This window comes from Oryctolagus cuniculus, chromosome 6 (assembly GCF_051225735.1).
Source record: "Oryctolagus cuniculus isolate XC-2025 breed Fujian yellow rabbit chromosome 6, ASM5122573v1, whole genome shotgun sequence".
In the NCBI taxonomy this organism is placed as follows: domain Eukaryota; kingdom Metazoa; phylum Chordata; class Mammalia; order Lagomorpha; family Leporidae; genus Oryctolagus; species Oryctolagus cuniculus.
This window is the reverse complement of record NC_142872.1, coordinates 10,545,412-10,566,416: the sequence shown is the minus strand read 5'-3', so window position 1 is coordinate 10,566,416 and position 21,005 is coordinate 10,545,412. Positions and strand designations below refer to the sequence as shown.

The 21,005-nt window shown below is 53.1% G+C and overlaps 1 protein-coding gene across 3 annotated transcripts in view; it reads right to left on the bottom strand.

Moving 5' to 3' along the window:
• The window catches only part of TNFAIP8 (TNF alpha induced protein 8), a 116,044-nt gene that overhangs the window by 70,288 nt on the left and 24,751 nt on the right, over positions 1 to 21,005 (bottom strand). The window contains exon 1 of one of the 3 annotated variants that reach the window (XM_089334837.1): positions 3,869 to 4,194. The exons of the other annotated variants lie outside the window; for them this stretch is intronic. Within the exon in view, the coding sequence (XP_089190963.1) occupies positions 3,869 to 3,911 (43 nt within the window). The 5' untranslated portion in view covers positions 3,912 to 4,194. Of the gene's footprint in view, positions 1 to 3,868; positions 4,195 to 21,005 lie in introns of those variants that run through there. 3 annotated transcript variants of the gene reach the window in all.

Genomic DNA, 21,005 nt, shown 5'->3' with positions numbered 1-21,005 from the left:
AGTGGCAAGCAGTGGCCAGGTTCCAGGTGATGTCATGGAGCTGGCAGTGCTGCGGCTAAAGGGCACAGGGCTCCTGCAGAAGACGCCTCCCAGGTTTCTGGACAGTGTCTGCAACCTTTACCGAGAGGAAGACCAGAGACGAAGGCACTCCACTTTCCCCACACCGAATCTGCAATGTCTGGGAGACACTTTGCAGCCAGACTTAGAATCAGAATGGAGACAGGAGCTGGGCCTCGAAACATGAATGCGGAAGTCAGTAGCAGGTAGAAAACTGGAAACCCTGGCAACAGACAGTACCATCAGGGAGACAGCAGACAGAAACGCAGACAGAGCCTAGGAAATACCGGGCTTGGGGGATGGACAAAGGAGGAGGAGGTGCCGCGAGGGCACAAGGAGAAGCACAGAAGGGAGTGGGGACGGAGGAGCCGGCTGGGCGCCTACAGCAGGTGCACTGCTTGGTGGGGAGAGCATGGCGGAAATGCAAGGCATCCGCCAGTCACTGCAAGTCCCAACGACTTCCACCTCACGCTGCGAAAGCGAGCAGGAAATGGAACGGGAAGAAACATTTACTTAGTGCAAAAACTCAGAATCTGCTAAGAGTGGATTCAAATGCATCTTATGAGAAAACTGTACTTAGATTGTACATAGATTTCAACTCACGTTCAATTCTACTTTTCTGTGAACTTGCTGGAAGTCCTCTCATATTTCTGGAATCATCTGTGAGCATTCAGGGGGCCAAGTGGGAGGAGGAGCAAAGAGGAGTTCTGAGACAGACCTAGCGGTCAATCCTGGCTACAGCCAGAGTGGCCTGCGCAGAGCCTGCAGACAGAAGTGACCGCAGGGGCTGGCGCTGTGGTGTAGTGGGTAAAGCGGACGCCTGCAATGCTGGCATTCCATATGGGTGCCAGTTTGAGTCCTGGCTGCTCTTCTTCTGATCCAGCTCTCTGCTATGGCCTGGGAAGGCAGTGGAAGATGGCCAAGTCCTTGGGCCCCTGCACCCATGTGGGAGAACTGGAAGAAACTCCTGGCTCCTGGCTTCGGATCGACCCAGCTCCAGTCTTTGCAGTCACTTGGGGAATGAACCAGCAGATGGACGATCTCTCTCTCTCTCTCACTCTTTCTCTCTCCCTCCCTCTGTAACTCTGCTTTTCAAATAAATAGATAAATCTTAAGCAGAGGGGTTCTGAGTGCAGGCCTCAAGGAGGGTGCCGCATGATTCAGTCATGGTGATGAATGGTCACAGCCCCGCATGGGAGTGCTGTCCATGGAGCTGCGACAAACGTCCTAGTGAGACAGCCAGGAACACAGGATGCCCAGCAGAGGTAAATGCTGTGCGGGAAAACGAAACCCACAGCAAGGCGCAGTGCGACAGGGAGAGGGGCACACTGCAGATGGCCTTCTCCGGGATGACATCCACATGGAACCCTGACAAACATGAGGGCAAGAGCCAAGGAGCAAGCTAGGGCCAGGGCCTTGCAGCCGAGGGGAGGTGCGTGCAGGTGTGCAGAGGTGGAACAGGCTGGGAAGGGAGGCGGGCGAGGCTGGGCAGAGACCTGGGCACGGGAGCCCCTGACGGTGCTACAGACTGGGGACCTCACCAGCTGGTACAGAGGCCATGGGAGCCCTCGGAGCAAGGCAATGACCGTGACACAGGAGTCACAAGTCTGTCTCCTAGACTTCGATTGGCCAGTTTTGTTTCTGCACCTGTAGGACACACAGAACCTGTCTAATCCCCCTGGCCTATCTTGCAGACTTTTGAAGACTAGTTAGTTACTCCTGCTGCACCTTGTTAATTCCACACCACCTAAAGCCAACCAGGCCCTGTCAGATCCAGACACACGGTCCCCCGGCTGGCGAGGCAGCCATGCTGGTGCTCCTTAACAAGACGAACATATGGACACACGTACTGGAACAAGAGGTACACCAGTGCGAACACAAAGCACCCACAACCACCACAACAAGACGGCGTCAGGCTGTTTCCACTCCAAGGTTTAAGCTTGGCCTTCCAATCCATAAGCACTAATTTAATTTTCTTCCTCTCCATCCCTTTCCCCACTACCAGCAGAGAACTCCCCAACACACACACTCATACTCTCACATACACACACAACTCACACACATACACCAACACACAACTCTCACATACACATACAATTCACATACAACACACAACTCTCACATACTCATACACACTCCACTCATACACACGTGCACAAACACTATTCTCACCACGTACATACAACTCACACACACTGACACACACTCACACTCCACTCCCTCACACTCAGACTTACACACATCACCCACACATATTCCTCACACATACACACAGTCCATTCACTCATACACACTCCACACACACACACACACACACACTCCACTCACACACACTCCATACACACATATTCCACTCACATACACACACTCATATACTCACTCACACACTCACACATACACTCACACTCATACACTCAGACACACATACTCATATACTGACACACACTCCACTCACACACACACTCATACACTGACACACACACTCCACTCATACACACTCCACTCACACACACATACACTGACACACTCCACTCACATACACACTCTACTTACACACTCATACACTCACACACACGCTCACACTCATACAGTGACACAGTCCACTCACACACTCATACACTGACATGCACACTCACACACACACTCATACACTCACACACTCCACTCACACACACTACTTACACACTCATACACTCACACTCGTACAGTGACACAGTCCACTCTCACACACACACTCACACACACACTTACACACACACACTCCACTCACACACACACTCACACTCCACCACTCAGACTTTCAGGATGGAGAACATTTACCCAGCATCAGCTGCCCTGTTATTAAGCACGTCTTGTCATAGTTCCAATGGCAACCAAGTTTTTGGGAAAACATCTCTTAATTTTAGATAGTCTCTCAAAATCTCACATCAGAATATGAACCCCCAATGTTTGAAGAAAAACGTGAATTTTCATGTACCCACAGAGAACATCTTTAAGAGCAGATTTAGATTTAGCTAAAAGCACAGCTTCGAAAACCAGAACTGCAACACAGTGAAAGTGTACGTGGGTTATGGGATCGCTCACTTCAGTGAAGAAACAGGTGCATCATTCCAGCACTTACTCGCGAGCTGTCATTTCACAAGTCTTAATTTAAAATATCCCAGCCCCGGGTGTGAAACAAGAGTGTTGGGTCAGGGCCTCAAATCACACAGAACTAGGCTGAGAACAACTTTCAGCCATCATAGCACTGAATGCAAAACTCACACCAAAGGCTCTGAACAGGCTGCGGAATAAACTGCTTACGGTGGAGCCGGGGGCTCAGCAGATGGCCAAAAAGGAGAGGGAACGAGGGGAAAACCGAGCACAGGTCTGACCCCAGGTTCACAGGCGTGGATCCTGTTCTAGAACAAAAGGCCGGTGGGCAGCAACAAAGGAACAAACTGAGAAAAGGAGAACCGGCCTGGACCACCTGCCTGAGACCAGGGGCTTGAGAGCAGAGTCAAGAACAGACCTGCCGAAGTCAGGCAGCAAAGTGTTCCGAGTGTGTTTAACCTCGGCTTCCCGCCAAATTCACCACCTCCATCCAACGCTACACCTGACGACTGCACAGCAGAGAAAAGACAACAAATGTGTGGCCGAGATCTTTGATGACTGCCCCATTCAAAGGAGATAAAGCCCTAGACACCAGTTATGCAGTAAGATAACCAGTGGCGACAGCCAACCTGCTACGAAGGCATTTCTGGATGTCTCAAAATTAAAGACAACTCACGGTGACAAAACCAAAAAAGTCCCTTTCCAAGCCTCCTCTTACCCAATCCGTGGGAAGGAAGAAGCGAAAACGCTCTGCACCGCATTAAGGTCAGATTTCCTACGATCCCACACAATCTCGCTCAGACGCCCACTCTCGGCTTTGAGAAAACTTTCCATCAGGCCAAGCAATTCAAAAGCTTATTCAAAAATTATTTAGCTTGGCTAATTTCGATGGGCTTAATTTTCTTAACTTTGGCCTTCTCCCAAGCCATTCAAGTGCCATGTACTTAAGGAAGGAACCACAGGATGGGATCCAGCCCGGGAAACCAGAGCAGGGAGCTGCACCAGCCACGAGGGCCCGGCTGATGGCGGGCGCAGAAGAGGCCCGGAGAGGAGAGGCTAAGCCACTTCCTTTCATTCAGGGAACAGAATGTAAACGTCTACGTGCTACGACTTCCTCACCGCAGGCACACACACTGCCCTGGCACTTCTTAACTTTTTCTCAGCATTGCTGCTCAGTTGTGGTTCTGCTGATACTGGGGCAGATCACGATTTGTCATGGGAACTGTCCTGTGCACTGGGGGCTGCTTCGAAGCAGGTCTGTCTTGTACCCACCCCTTCCCCAACTGTGACAACCCAAGTTCTTCCAGACAGGGCCCCACGTCCCCTGGGGGCACAATCACCCCCCGGCCGAGGGCCACGTTCCAAGGCACTGGCTCTTAAACCCCGCCACATATTGAAGTACTCTAGGAGTACTTTTTCTGTTTTATTTCAGAGGCAGAGAGACAAAGACAGGGGGGTGGGGTAGAGAGAGACATACAGAAAGAACTCCCATCTGCTGGTTCACTCCCCACATGTCCACAACAGCTGCACCTGAGCCAAATCAAAGCTAGGAAGTGGGTACTCCATCCAAGTGTCCCACGTGGGCGGCAGAGATCCAACCACTTGAGCCATCACCTGCTGCCCCCCGGGGTCTACCTTAGCAGGAACCTAGAGTCAGCAGCAGGGGCTGGGACTTGGACCCAAGTTCTCCCACGTCGCATCTTCTGAACCAGCGTCTTCACTCCCCGTGTTCTTAAAAACACTGATGCCCACGTCTCATCTTCAGAGATTCTGTCTGAGATTCTAACGTGCAGCCAACATGAGAACCTCACCACAGAGTCTATCAGCGACATCAAGTAAGCCACTGAGCCAGTTTGACAGGAAACAAGCGTGTTTTCCACTCTGGTATCTTGGTATCAGAATGGACATGACCAGAGGCGACAGAAAACCCAAGCACAGCTCAGATGTGCAAACCTCTTTTCTCTTAGGGTTGGACAGGTGTGCAAATCTCTAGTGCACAAAGAGCTAGTGGAATCTTTTTAAAAAATATTTATTTGAAAGTCAGAGTTACAGAGAGAGAGGGAGAGATGGAGAGAGGTAGAGAGGCCTGACATCTACTGCTGGTTCACTCCCCAAGTGGCCACAATGGCCAGGGCTGAACCAAATGGAAGCCAGGAGCCAGGAGCTTCATGCAGGTCTCCCACTTGGGCGGCAGGGGCCCAAGCGCTTGGGCTATCCTCTGCAGCTTTCCCAGGCTTTTAGCAGGGAGCTGGATGGCAATGGAGCAGCCGGGACCCAAACCAGTGCCTATGTGGGATGCCAGGCTACCATCTCTGCTACAACACAGGGCCCCAAGTACCTGACTCTTAACATTGTATGTGACAATACTGTGTAGTCTGAGAGATTTGGAAACCAAGCCTCATGAGTTGGAGACAGAGGGACGCCACAGTGAAAACGCCACCCACGATGGAGACCACCATGGAGCCGCTGTCTCCCATGGGTGCCTTAGAGGAAGACCAAGTTCATTAAAACGAACAAACCAACCAGCAGTCTGCGGGCTGGGGGACAGCCAGGTCCCCCCAACAGCCCTCTCTGGGGGACAGTCACTCCCAGGAACCTGCTTGTGGGGGGAGCAAAGCTTAATCTGCACGGAGGCCCCAAGGCCACGAAAGCCCGCCCGCTTCCCTCCTTCTGTCACTCGTCACCCTCGGCGTCCTCTGCCCGCTTCCTCGGCGCGTTCAGCATGTGCAGAGAACGGCAGGGCTCCGCCCCACAGGCACAGTTCCCCGAAGAGCCACTCTCCGGCTACCATCTCCCAGTCGGCTGAGCGCCAGCCGGCGCTTTCTGCAGTTAAGGGAGAAGCAGGCAGATACACACGGACACACAACGCCACGGTTACTCCTCTCCCCAGCAGTAACCTGCACCCAGCTCTCTGACTCCTGACCATGCTGGAAAGTGGAGGCAGCCTCACGGCGAAGTCACCGAGGCTCGGGCAAAGCCAGGACTTGGCCTGCTGTTCTCTCGCTCCAAAGCCCATGCCTGAACTGACAGGCGCTATCACCTCTCCAGGTCTCCAAAAAAATAAAAACATTAAAAAACACCTATAAATCAGTGATGTGAACTCTGCCACCTCCGAGAGGCTCAAGGTCTCACTGGTTTGGGTCGGGCTAGCATAGAAGATTTCCTGTGGTTGGAGAGGATGTACGGCATCCATATTCTGTTCTCTCTCTCTCTGTCCCCTGGGCGGGAGACGTGTGTGTGTGGACAAGAGACACAAGCTGTTCGTAAATACTACACTGCACTGCCTCTGCTACACCACGTGCTAGTCACACTCAGGACAAGCTACTCTGTAGACAGCGTGGAAAACTAACTTAACTGCGCTTAGTCCCGTAACCTCGAAACCCAACACAGGAATGCCTCGTGCACAGTAAGCTCTTTGCTGCCCCAGTGCGTGGCTCCACACCACACGCCTCAGCACACACTGCCAAGCTACACTAGATATGTGCAAATGGTAGCTGCCTGAGACACGCTATTTACAGGCACCAACTGAAATCTCTCCACCTGACAGCCGCTTCACACGTAGAGAATCTAACAGAAGCATGGGGCAGGCATCTAGCACAGCGATTCAGACCCCGGTTAAGATGCGCACGTCCCACAGCAGAGAGCCTGGGATCCATTCCCGTACTGCAGCGTCACTCCAGTTTCCTGCCAGTTCAGATCCCGGGAGGCAGAGGCAATGGCTCACACACACTGAGGTCCTGCCACCCACATGGGAGCCCTGGATTAAGTTCCCAGCTGCTCCCTTCAGCCTTGGCTACCAGGGGTAGCTGAGTCTGTCTCAAATCATGTAAAAATTTTTAACAAAAAAGCAGAGATCTTCTGAACCTTAATGGAGTTCTTAAAGGTGCTGAGAATTCTATTATACACATCACGTGTCAATAAAGTGCTCTCATTCTAGAAAGTTCTACATGTCAGCAAACACCGTATGTTCCTGTTTCAGGACAGCTATGGGATAAAACATGGGCCTGTTAGGGGGCCGAAGGCTGGGGGCCTGGCAGCTCTGCCAGTGGCGGCCCCAAGGCAACACTTGCTCCCCACTCTCCATCCCCCCTCGCCAGGCCCCTAACCAGCTCTGCTTTACAATTTCTGTAAGGCTCCCTCAAGTTTGTGGCTTGTTCAAAAAATAACTGCCTTTTGAGCTTTTAAGTCTGGAAATCAAATATAAGTTATCAGCTTTGAATGCACTTTCGACAGCAAACTGACAAACACAAAGCTCTCTACAACACCCTTCAATACAGTTTGATATGCATTTTCACAGAAGCCACCTTAATATAATTTAATCACTCTTAATCTGGAAGCCAAAGTAAGGATTATACTAACAATTAGAAAAAGTTTGCCCTGATTTGCCATCACTTTTTTAGTGCCAACGGTCCTAACCAGCTTCATTTTCTCTTTTTTTTTTTAAGTTTATTTATTTATTTTATTTTTTATTTTATTTATTTTTTGACAGGCAGAGTGGACAGTGAGAGAGAGAGACAGAGAGAAAGGTCTTCCTTTGCCGTTGGTTCACCCTCCAATGGCCGCCGCGGCCGGCGCGCTGCGGCCGGCGTACCGCGCTGATCCTATGGCAGGAGCCAGGAGCCAGGAGCCAGGTGCTTTTCCTGGTCTCCCATGGGGTGCAGGGCCCAAGCACCTGGGCCATCCTCCACTGCACTGCCTGGCCACAGCAGAGAGCTGGCCTGGAAGAGGGGCAACCGGGACAGAATCCGGCGCCCCAACCGGGACTAGAACCCGGTGTGCCGGCGCCGCTAGGCGGAGGATTAGCCTAGTGAGCCGCGGCGCCGGCCTTTCATTTTCTCTTAAAGATGTGTATCCAGGGGGCCAGCATTGTGGCAACATGGGTAAAGCTGCCGCCTTCAATGCCAGCATCCCATATGGCTACAGGTTCAAGTCCTGGTTGCTCCACTTCCCAGCCAGCTCTCTGATAATGGCCTGAGAAAGCAGTAGAAGATGGCACAAGTCCTGGGGCTCTTATACCCACACAGGAGACCTGGATGAAGATTTGGCTCGTGCCTTGGGCCTGGTCCAGCCCTAGCCCTTAAGACCACTTGGGGAGTGAAACAGTGGATAAAAGATCTCTGGGTTGGTGCCACGGCTTACTTCGTTAATCCTCTGCCTGCAGCACCAGCATCCCGGGTTCTAGTCCCAGTTGGGGCACCGGATTCTGTCCCAGTTGCTCCTCTTCCAGTCCAGCTCTCTGCTGTGGCCCTGGAGGGCAGTGCAGGATGGCCCAGGTGCTTGGGCCCTGCGCCCACATGGGAGGCCAGGAGGAAGTGCCTGGCTCCTGGCTTCGGATTGGTGCAGCGCGCTGGCTGTGGCAGCCATTTGGGGGGTAAACCAACGGAGGGAGGACCTTTCTCTCTGTCTCTGTCTCTCTCTCACTGTCTAATGCTGCCTGTCAAAAACAAAAGCAAAAACAAACTCTCTGTCTCTCTTCCTCTCTCTGTCTTTCAAGTAAATAAGTAAATTGTTAAACAAACCAACCCTACTCAGTGTCTATTTCAGTGCCACATCCGCCTGCTTTGTATGACCTAAAGGCTGCCCTGCCCTTTGATATTCTCTTATTTCTCTGTATCACTTCCATATCAGTATGCATTATTACATTGTCCACATTACTTCTCAAACTCTGTAAGTTCACACTCTGCCTTGGGAACAGACCTGCCCCATGGGCAGCAGCACTTCAGACCAGGAGAAGGACACCAGGCTTCCTAGCCTGACCACGGCTTCCACCGAAATCACTTAAGACGCGTTCTCTATAAAAATTAAAACATGCTGCACACTTACTACTTACTGTATGCTAGGCACTGAACTAAGTTTATTTGTATAAATATTTATTTATTTGAAAGACAGAGTGACACACACACAGAGCGAGAGAGTGAGAGCAAAAGCGAGATCTTCTGTCTACTGGTTCACTTCCAAATGACCACAGTAGCCAGGGCTGGGCCAGGCCAAATCCAGGAGCCAGAAGCCCCCTCCAGGTTTCCCGCATGGGCAGCAGGGACCCAACCACTCGAGCCACCACCTGCTGCCTCCCAGCCTGCACATTAGCTGCAAGCTGGACTGGAAGTGGACGCAGGACACCGTCCCGGGCTCTCCACTATGGGACAGCAATGTCCCAAGCAGCAGCCTAACTCACTGCATCACAGTGTCTGCCCCTCAAAATTCAATTCCATTTTCCATGAAGTTTTACAAAGCACCCTCATATGTGCATGCGTCCATTATACCCTAATAATGAATTCCTGAAAGAAGCACTGCTGGGTCAAAAGGTACCTGCGTTTTATATTGTAATACCTCCCCAGAAAGGCCATACCCACTTAGAATCTAATCAGCATGTTTGCCTACTTTCTTTCCAGCCCTGGGCCTTATCAAACCCTGCCTATTGAATAAGTGTGAAACGGTATCTCCAAGCACACAGACCTGGTCCTGTTCTGCTCTTACCCAACATCACAACACCTGGGTTCCCCCCAAATGTCCCCGATAAGAATGCTGTTGACTCTGATCCTGAGCTAGGATCACAAGGTTATCAGCTGTTCTCAGGAGTCCAAACTGCATCGCGAAACCTGTGATGCAAAAGCCCAGTGCAAAGAGTCCAGGAGAAAACATGGAGTGGAAAGGAGGCGGCAGAAAGAGAATTCAGAGGGGGGCGTGGTTCTTCAGGAGCAGGGCAGAAACAGGACAGAGAAGGTGTTTTGTCACCCCACAGAGGTCACCAGTGAGACTGTAGACAGCCAGGAGGGCCCCAGGTCGGAGTGCACTTGCATTCCTCTGCTTGCTGCCCAAGGGCCACAAACCAGAGCCTGTGCCTCCCCCGGGAGTGAGCACCTTCCAGACCCCCTGGTGGTCATCTCACTCTGCTCCTGCTAATCACTGTTCAGAGAAAGAGGTGCACCTGGAATGGGCATTGGACGTTACGCTGATGTTTGGGACGCCTGCATGCCATACCAGAATGCCTGGGTTCAAGTCCTGAAAGTACTCCCAATTCCAGCCTCCGGCTGATGCAGACCCTGGGAGGCAGCAGGGAGGGGCTCAAGTAGGTGGGTCCCTGCCACCCACAGGGAAGGCCAGATGGAGTCCTGGCCATTGCGGGTGTGTGGGGCGTGAAGCAGCAGACAGAAGCTGGACCCAGGCTGGGGCATTGTGCTCTGGGGCTTGGCAGAGGTGAGGGGCGGGCCCAGGGGCTGCTGTCTGATTGAGGTGTGAGGCCGTGGTGGTGCAGCTGTCCACTGTGAAGCTGTGGCTTCCCACTAAGATGAGAAGGGGTGGAGAGGGGCACAGAGGGTCACGGGGGCGGGGGGCCCACAATCAATTTCAGAGCAGTGTCTGCCTCTGACTGCGGGCGCTTCAGGCCTCCCTGCACAGAGGGCCCGGGGGAAGGGGGCTCTTGTATTCGTTCCCAGGAACTGAACTCCCCGCTGGACAGTCGCCTGCAGGCCACGGCTGAGGCCAAGGCAGTGCTCCCCGAGCAGGGCAGGGCAGCCGTCTGGGGTGGGCATCCTGAGGCCTCACTGGTGCCCCGGCTCTGGTCTGTTTCCTCTGCTCTTAGCCTGCACCGCTGTCCTGAGAGGTCAGTCATGAACACAGCACTCAAACAGGGGCACATTCTTGGAGAAGGCGCTGGACGGTGTCATGGCCGCCCTGGGTCCTGGGCCTTACCCCTCCAGCCTTCGTCACACTCCCCAAAGGGTGCACAACCAAAGACAAGGTGGAATCTAGCAAGGAGAACCTCATCTCTAACAGGAACAGGGGCCGATGCCGTGGTGCAGCTGGTTAAGCCATGGCCTGCAGCGCCGGCATCCCACACAGGCGCCGGCTCGAGTCCCAGCTGCTGCACTTCCAATCCAACTCCCTGCTGCTGCACCTGGGACAGCAGTGGAAGACGGCACAAGTGCTTGGGCCCCTGCACCCACGTGGGAGACCCGGATGAAGCTCCTGGCTCCTGGCTTCAGACTGGCTCAGCCCCAGCCATTGGATGGAAGACCTCGCTCCCTCTCTCTAACTCTGCTTTTCTAATAAGTAAATAAATCTTAAAAAAAAAAAAAAAAGAAAGAAACAGGAACAAAGCGGGCACCCAAAAGGATGTCAGTTCAGAGGTGCAGAGACACGCCCCAGGGGCCTCCATCTGCTACATTTCCTTCTGGCCCTGTAGCATTATCGTCCTCCATTGGGTGAGAAAGTCGCAAACCAAGGCTACTGCAGGGCTTCGAACAGGGAGGAAGGAAGCTGCGGTCTGAGCCGGGGAGGAAGCAGCAGCAAACGTCTTTGATCTTTGCCTTTCACAAAAGGCAACTGAAAATGTCAATAACTGTCTCCTCCTGGACCAGGTGATGGCTAACAGTTTTATCACAAGGCATGTGACAGACAGCCTGAGTACACGCCCAGGGGCCCCTTCCCCCACCCCAGGACCCCCCCCTCCCGCCCCCGCCTGCGCAGACACCCTCCCAAGGCACTGTCAGAAGAGTCTCAAGCAAAGAACACCGCAGCCAAGGACACGTATTAAGTGCCGACTGTTTAAGTAAGACCTCCTTCCTAAGATGCAGGGATAGCCTGGCAGAGAGCAGAGGTGATGGGAAGAGACACACACACACAGCCGGCAGCCGGGGAAACAGGGTGGAGGCGGCAGGGAGGAGAGACAAACACAGGCTTCCAGCCCAGGCAGACCGAAAGGGAGGATGGGGGAAGAGGGCGAAGCCACGGAGGCCACGCCCCTGGGAAGCGGGCGCAGGCCCCTGGGGAGTCTGCAGGTGGGAGCCGCAGTGCGGTGCAAAGCTATCCCGGAGCGACTCCAGCATCCCTCCCTGCTCTGCATCTTCACTGAACGGCTTGTTTTGTTATCAACCATCGGATGGGGCAGATGCACGACGTAACGCGTGCCAAGCCCTAAGGAGGTAGGGGTAACAGCGGCTTCTGTTGCTCTAAGGAACCCGACGCTACGGTTTCTGCAGGCGCTTCTGCTGACGTGGTTAGCTGTGGACTGGGCTCCTGACGAACACGGGGCAGCAGCCATGCCGGCCCCCCCGTGGGAAAGTACTTAGCTAGAATAACTTCCACACACATCCTGGCAGACACAGGTATGCACACCCTGACTCCGGAATGCCACCGGAGGGGAGACGCACCATTTCATAGCACGCTGTTTGGGGCAAGGACTGGGACGCCACCTGTACACGGCCGTTCCACGCTGCTGCCCCAGTGGACAATGGTTACGACGTGAAAAACGCACGTCTCAGAACTGGAGAACTGAGCGGTGAACAGGTACCCAGCCGCCCTTGCAGAAACCTCGCTCTACAAAGGACCAAAGCTGTTGGGATCCCATCTAACACTGAAAACCACAGGTGCCACTAAAGGTTTTACAGAAGTTGTTCCAAAACGTATTGTGTGTGCACCTTTGGACAGAACTGCTCACATGCACTGACAGAGAAACATGGACATCTACCGCAGTATGAACATAACCTAGAGGAAGCCTGTGAACAACAGACAGGCACGAGGAGTGATTTTGGAAATCGAGCTATTTTTGTGGACTGATACATGTCTGACAAACTCGCAATACAGAATTCCACAGGACAAAAAGAACAATGTGGATCTCTCTCTTGGCTCCTATGGGCTCACTGATGTTCAAAAAAAAAATTTTTTTTTTTGACAGGCAGAGTGAACAGAGAGAGAGAGAGACAGAGAGAAAGGTCTTCCTTTGCCGTTGGTTCACCCTCCAATGGCCGCCGTGGCCGGCGCACAGCACTGATCCGATGGCAGGAGCCAGGTGCTTCTCCTGGTCTCCCACGGGGTGCAGGGCCCAAGGACTTGGGCCATCCTCCACTGCACTCCCTGGCCACAGCAGAGAGCTGGCCTGGAAGAGGGGCAACCGGGACAGAATCCGGCACCCCGACCGGGACTAGAACCTGGTGTGCCGGCGCTGCAAGGTGGAGGATTAGCCTAGTGAGCCGCGGCGCCGGCCTAAAATATTTAATGTAAAAAGCAGCGGGTCTCAGAAGAGTGACTTTCTGGATGTGATCAACAGTAAAATACATGTCTCTTCATTTCTTAACATATTTGAAACTGGGGAGCATTATGCAGTCAAAGGCAGCACGTTAAATGGAGTGACAGGGCCCTATTTGCAAATACATGTATAAAATACTCAGTCTTGAACACGCAAAGGACATTTCCAGAAGCTGTTCATGACTATGGCACAGAAAAAGAGCGGCAGGTGAACAGGTACCCAGTCGTGAACACAGCACTCAAACAGGGACACATTCTTGGAGATGCTTGGGATGCCCCGGCACTGAGCCCTGGCTCTGCCTCCACATTCCAGCCCCTGCTGTTTTGCTCCCTAGGGGAGAGCCAGGGATGGCCCACGTACTTAGGCTCAAGCTTCCCTGCCACACGTGTGGGAGACCCAGATTGAGTTATGGGGCTCCTGGCTCCAGCCTGGCTCAGCCCTGGCTCCTGCAACCATTTAGGGAGTGAACCAGTGGACTGAAGGTCTCTCTCTGTGCACTTGCACACACCTATGTATGTGTGTGTTTCTGTGTGTCTGTCCTTCAAGCAAATAAAAAACAAATAAAAATTTAGAAAATAGTTCACTCTAAACAGTTATCTTGTTCGGTTTTACTTAACCCCACATCTTTTCTCCAGGTTTGAGGTGCTTCCCTGAACACTTACCACTTCTGGGAAAACAACCCAGAAGTTGTCCCAGGCCCCTAAAAGGGGGCACCCACTGCAGGCCAAGCCTTTTGGGAAAACTACTCCCTGGAGATTTTTTGTTCATAAAAACATTTATTTTGGGGCCAGTGCTGTGGCGCAGCAGGCCAAGCCTCCACATGTGGTGCCAGCATCCCATATGGACACGAGTTCAAGTTCCGGCTGCTCCTTTTCTGATCCAGCTCTCTGCTATGGCCTGGGAAAACAGTTGAAGATGGCCCAAGTGCTTGGACCCCTGCACTCTGTGGGGGACCTGGAAGAAGCTCCTGGCTTCAGACTGGCTCAGCTCTGTCTGTTGTGGCCATTGGAGAAGTGACCAGAGGATGGAAGACCTTTCCCTCTGTCTCTCCCTCTCTAACTTCACTTCTCAAATAAATAAATAATACCTTTTTAAAAAAAAAAATTTATTTCGGCTGGCGCCGTGGCTCACTAGGCGAATCCTCCACCTTGCGGCACCGGCACACCGGGTTCTAGTCCCGATCGGGGCACCGGATTCTGTCCCGGCTGCCCCTCTTCCAGGCCAGCTCTCTGCTGTGGCCAGAGAGTGCAGTGGAGGATGGCCCAAGTGCTTGGGCCCTGCACCCCATGGGAGACCAGGAAAAGCACCTGGCTCCTGCCATCGGATCAGCGCGGCACGCCGGCCGCGGTGGCCATTGGAGGGTGAACCAACGGCAAAAGAAGACCTTTCTCTCTCTCTCTCTCACTGTCCACTCTGCCTGTCAAAAAAAAAATTTATTTCATAGGAAAATCAAGGATCAAAGAAGGGGTCAGCTAAGAGACCATGGGCACCTGCAGAGCTCTGCTCCCCGTTTCTGGCTCACTAGGGCAAGGTCTGCAGGATGGCAGAGGGTGGAGTCCACGCTGGGGCAGAGGAAGTGCAGTCCTGAGGAGAATGGGCCGTGAGGCACAGCCCAGTGTGCTCCTTCTCTAGGGGCTGGCCAGGGAGACAGCCCCCGGCATGGCCCAGGGCACCTGCCCCACAGGGTGGTCAGAGGCAAAGAGCCAGGTCCTGGGCCCAGGTCAGCAGGAGCCCTGAGTGCCTGCAGAGGGTAGGGACTTGGGGGCCTCCTGCTGGAGCCACCAGAAGCCTTGGTCAAAATGCAGATTCCCCTGGGCCAGGCAGGCCAAAGGCGAAGCAGCTTCCACACACATCGCACAGTGGCCTGGGCGCTCATGATCTCACTGTTTGTCACTTGTCACTTGGAGGGTGAGGCCTAGAAATGGTAACCTCTATAACACGGAAAAAGGAGATCTGGGACACATCAGCTGAACAAATTTTGTTCCATGTGACTTTTAATGCTAGAATTGATGCTACGGCTCCTAGATCTTCGGCAATTAAAATCTCCTATATTTTAATAGTTGTGAGGAGCAGAAACAAAAGCTGGAGAATTCTAGCCCCTCTTAGGGAACTAGAAAATACGCACCTTTCCCAAGACACTCAACCAAGACACAGGCTGTCTGCAAAGTCAGTTCGCGCTGGAGGAGAGGAACCCCTACAAGGACGACCACCGGGACTTTTTTAAGCTGCTCTGTGTTTTCTGAACCCTTCCATGCCCTTTTGTAAATGAGCTCGCGTAGACGGCTCAGTGACCTGCAGCTGGGAGCTCACAGCACCGGAACCCACACTCAACACCACGTGCCCGTCGTTCCGACTTCGGCTCACCGCCCTCCTCCCTCCAAGGGGCGTGCCATTATCTTCCTCTTACATTACGACAGAAGGCAGACTGCACTGACTCACGTCTAAGTGATTCAATTATGTGTCGTTTTCCAGAGATGACAATCACATCGCTGCTCCCCCGGACTCTTCCATTCGGCCCCAGGCAGCTGGCGATTGGGAAATTTATCACTCACATCAATTCATATCAAAACAAACCAAGATACGCTTATGGAGAAGATAACTGAAAGTAACTTCCAAAAGGACAGCGCCCTTGACAGGAAATCATCCCGAGAAAGAAACAGGGAGTCACACGGCTTCCATCTGATGGGAGTGGGCTCCTGTCGTTACGGTCTTCGCTCAGCTTTCCAACAAGACAGCAACCACGCGCACTGCACTGCATTCAGTCCAGGATTTGGGGTGCAGGGTGGAGGGGTCTGTCCACGGGACAGCAGGCAGCCGGTCACTGTGGCCATCACCACCACCTGTGTCGGTCACCCCTACACCTGCCCACCCCACCAACGCCCATGAGCCCTGTGCCTCCAGCAATCCAGCCAGTGTTCAAACACGAAGACAATACAGACTTTTCTTACCAATCAACAGATTAGTCAGGATTCCACCAGGATCGGATAACCCACATTGAGGAGCCCGCCAAGCAGTCAGAGGACTGTCACAGCCACTCTGAAGCAACAAGCCCTGCTGCAGCTCCCCAGGCCTCACGGAGCTCACAGCACATCACTGTACTCACGGCTTGTCTCTTAAACCCGGTGTCCGCTGTTTACCCAAACCAGGGGGTGTAGGAGGTCAAGGCCATGGAGTCAGAGAGCCTAGCAGCAAATCTGATTTCTGCCAGCTGGCAGCGGCAAGAGCTGCACACTGTCCTGTGACTCAGTTTACCCAGCTTTACAAGTGGAAAACATAATAGCATCGACTGCCAAGTGTAGCTATGAGGATTAAATAAGCCAGCACAAATAAAACCCTCAGAAAACCGCCCAGCATTCGGGACCTGCTCAACACACAGCAGCTGCAGGTGCAGAGGTGGCCAGCAGGTCCACAGCCACGGCTGAAGACACCAATCCTTGGCAGAGGCATTGGCAGTGGTGGCACCAGGGATTGCCCGGGAGCATCTCAAACCCGAGTCCAGGGGGCAGCGGCTGAAGCCGCGAGGAGCCCAGGCAGGGGAATGACGTGTCAGGTTCAGAGGATAAGAAAGATGGGGGTCGGCCTCCAGTGCTGGTTCTAGTCTCGGCTGCTCCACTTCCAGTCCAGCTCTCTGCTGTGGCCTGGGATAGCAGTATAGGATGGCCTAAGTCCTTGGGCCCCTACACTTGTGTGGAAGACCTGGAAGAAGCTTCTGGCTCCTGGCTCCGGATCGGCACAGCTCTGGCCATTGCGGCCAACTGGGGAGTAACCAGCGGATGGAAGACCTCTCTCTTTCTGCCTCTCCATCTCTCAGTGTAACTGACTTTCAAATAAATAAATAAATATTTAAAAAGAAAGAGAGAGAGAGATGCTCAGAATGGCTGGCGCACAGAGGAGGGGCAGACGAGGCAGACGAGGCTGGGAAGCCAGACAAGACCCAGCTTTGGACTCAGGTGAAGGAGCTTGAACTTGACCCTGAGAGCCTTTGAGACTAACCAGCTGCGGTGTGACTGCCTTTGTCTCTTCAAAGACTCTCTGGGGCACTGGGGAGGAAGTCATGGGCTGGCGGTCTCTCCATTAAAACTGAGAAGACACAGAGCAAAAAGGTGGAGGAAATTTCCACTCCAACTGCTGAAACCGTGGAACTCGGAGCTTGGAACGCCCTATCTGGTCCATTTACTCAGGCGAAATATCTCACCCTCCAACAATGGAGGGAAGCGGTTGCGCAAGGTTCCAGAAACTCGAGGGGCTGTTTCGTGCTTGCGTCTCACTGCTGGGCTCACCTAGACCATGTGACGGGCAAGGTCGTCTGGCAGGGGAGCCTTGCGGCACTGCTGGGAGGTGCCCCTCCTGCCCTCCTCCTCCGTGGCTGCAGGAAGAAGACTTGAGCCCAGCTCCACAGATCTGATGCAAGCACCGAACCACCCTGGGTTCTGTGCCATCACTAGGGCGAGCTCCCGGACTACTCCTGCACCCCTGCTGCCCACGTGACGGGAGAGAAAGCTCGGGGCTCTGAGCTCCGAGTCAAGATGACCAGCTTTGCTGGCCAAAAAGACGCGCCGTGCCTCTGAGACCCTGAGCTCACGGTGTTGCTACCCTGTCTGTGGCAGCGAGGGTGCGGGGGGGAGTGGGGGAAGCAGCGTCTGCGAGACCTGTTGTCCTGGGGACCTGGGACCCAAGCCTCTGGCTTCCAAACTGGTTATCTGCAAGTGGACAGCGGCACATGCTGAGACAAAGCACCAGGCTCTCTGCAGTGAGCGAATTGTTCACGACCTCACCAGCGTGGGTAATGGAAAGCCCAGACGCTCTCTCTAACCCCGCCAGAATGTTTATACTGGCTGCACACTGCTCTCCCAAAGAAATCCATCGGGAAGCCGGGCTCCACTTTCTCAATTTCCTGGTGTGTGGTTTTGCTCTGCAGGGCAGCAGGGCACGGCAAAGGGGGCTTTCCCAGAGGAGAGAGGGGGCAGATGGATGAATCTGTCCAAACAGCGCTCCAAAACGTAATACAATCAAATGGACGAAGGCGGAGATGACGGACTGAGGGGCTGAAAGCGTCACAATCGCAGCAGAGTGTCTGCCCAGCGTGGGGAATCCCCATTAGGAAGCAGTGCTGCTTCCTGCAGTGCTGACGCGGCAGGGAGAAAGTGCAGGCCCAGCGCTGCCAAGAATGAGCTGCTTTGCTTTGCTCTGCTGTTTGGGGCTGGAGGGGAGGGTTGTTTGCTTTCGCAGCTGATTCAGCCTGGATCATAGCTTTAAGTGCTAATTAAGAATGGAAATGAGTGTGCTGGGCCAGCTAACACTAATGCAAAGATGATGGTCAGGTGAGCCACGCCCCACTGATGAGCTCATGCAAAGTCCACTTAGAGACACCCCCGGGGGTGGGAGTGGGGTGGTCTCAGGAAGACCCCATGTGCTCAGCACCCCCTGGTTCTCAGGTGGAAAACAAGTCTTGTTCCACTCACCCTTCCCACAGGAAGACAGGCTTTTGCTTTTAAGATTTCCCCAGTGCCTAGCAGGAAACACACCAGAAGCAGAGGAGAAAAGAAACTGCGGTGTTCTTTCATCCCTGTCTCTGATCCAAAATTCTGGATTAGCTCCTTTGGATTGCAAGCTTTTGGGCACGGTCACAAGAGTATAGGGACTTTTTAGCTCCTAAAACGTCAGTGAACAGTTACGGGAAAGCTGTGCCTTAGAACCTGCATACAGCAGGTGGTTGGAAGGTCGAGTTCAATGCACTGGCCAGCATGACCCCTAAACAGGTCAACCAAATTTGATCCTGGGATTCAACACATGCAGTGAGTGAATAACCCCTCCCTCCTTTTCTCTTATTTGCTAAAAGGTATTGACTGAAACAACTAGCGATATTTCAGAGCTTGATGGAAACTTAGAAATTACGTCAGCTCACTGGCGCCTTCTTTTCTGAAGATAAACTAGAAAATGTGTAGGAACACCTGACTTACCCTTCAGTTCCTAGACCTTGTTTCTCCCACACCTCCCCCAAAATGCACACAAAAAATGAGATGAGACCTTGGAGTGCAGAAGTGGGTGTGGCTGTTATAAACTCAGTACTGGGGTTGTCTCTTGGAGAGTTAATAGGCCCACACTTCGGGAACATTATGAATATATGCTTCAATATTTCCATGTCAGTTTCCTTTCTTTTTTTTTTTTCATATAAAACAGACTTTCTGGATGTATTTTTGTAAGATGTTTCACTTCAAAAATCACACACCAATGTTCTACGGAAAAGTTCATTCTACCTTTATTAGCTTTTCATCACCATAACAAACATCCAACAGGAGCGCCTTAGGCAGGAGGGAGTTTTCTTTTGGCTTGTGGTTTTGGAAGTCCACAGCCCAAGACTGGGTGGCCCCATCCATTAAACACGTGGTGAGGGTGGTGGATGGTGATGGTAGCGCACATGTAGAGAAACAACCACGCGGTGAGCTGGAAGCAAAGAAAGGTTGACCGGACTCAGCCCTTAGAACCCAACTCTCAAGAACCGCCTACTTCCAGGGTCATGGCCCACTAGGCCCAGCTCCTAGGTGCAATAATTGGGTGAAGCTTCCATGCTCACAGTCCCATCCACTTACAACTTTGGGGTTTAAGTCTGCACTGCATCCAACCACAGCACCAGCCACATTCCCAGGGGCCCACCACGTGCCAGACACAGCCGTGGCTGATGGGATTTAAAGGTGGGGCTCCAAGGTGTGCAGACAGCAGGAGCTGCGGCATGCAGACACCAACAAAACCATGCACAACCCAGGTCTGCAAAGTGTCGTGAAAATTCGGAGAAAGCAGAGCAGACGCTGCCGAGAGAGGCCTGGAGACGAGGTCTTACTAGGGCTTTGAAGACTCCAGAGAAGCCGGTCAGTGGCGAGAGAAACAACAGAATTACAGCCAGTGCACTGAGGGACACCCCAGACAGCCTGAGCACACAGCGCTCAGTGGGGAACACCGGAGTCTAGGAAAACGCAGGCGGTCTGCACACTTCAGTCTGTAGGCAGTGCAGGGCCGTGTGCGACAGCTGCTAGGAGAGGAAGCGACACAGCTGGCTGGTGGCAAGTCCAAGAGCGGAGTGGGAGCTGGGAGACCAGGTAGGAGACCTAAGATAATCCTGAGAATAAATGAGGATCTGAGTTCTGAATTCCAAACAACTGTCTCCACTATGGTCAAATCAAAGCTTGGACCCATCTGTCATGACTTAGCACGAGGCGGCCCCAAAACTGTGCCTTGGGGGACACTCCCTGCCTTGGCTGGCATCCACACCGAGGGTTCTTACTCCAGGAAACATCCCCCACCTCTTTTATTTATTTATTTATTTTTAATTTTTACTTTTTTTTTTTTTTTTTTTTGACAGGCAGAGTTAGACAGTGAGAGAGAGAGACAGAGAGAAAGGTCTTCCTTTTTCCATCGGTTCACCCCCCAAGTGGCCGCTACGGCTGGCACGTTGTGGCCGGCACACTGCGCCAATCCGAAGCCAGGAGCCAGGTGATTCCTCCTGGTCTCCCATGCAGGTGCAGGGCCCAAGGACCTGGGCCATCCTCACTGCACTCCCAGGCCACAGCAGAGAACTGGACTGGAAGAGGAGCAACTGGGACTAGAACCCGGGATGCCGGCGCTGCAGGCGGAGGATTAGCCTAGTGAGCCGCGGCGCTGGCTACATCCCCCATCTCTTTCCTACCTCCTGCCCGTGCAGGTTCCACCGTGGTTTGAAGGTGTCCTCCCAGGGTTCCCGTCCTGGTAACCTAATCCCCAAACTCCCTTGTTAACAGTCTGTGCTGGTGGAATCTTTGGAGGACAAGGAGGGTCAGACGGGGTTCCCAGGGTG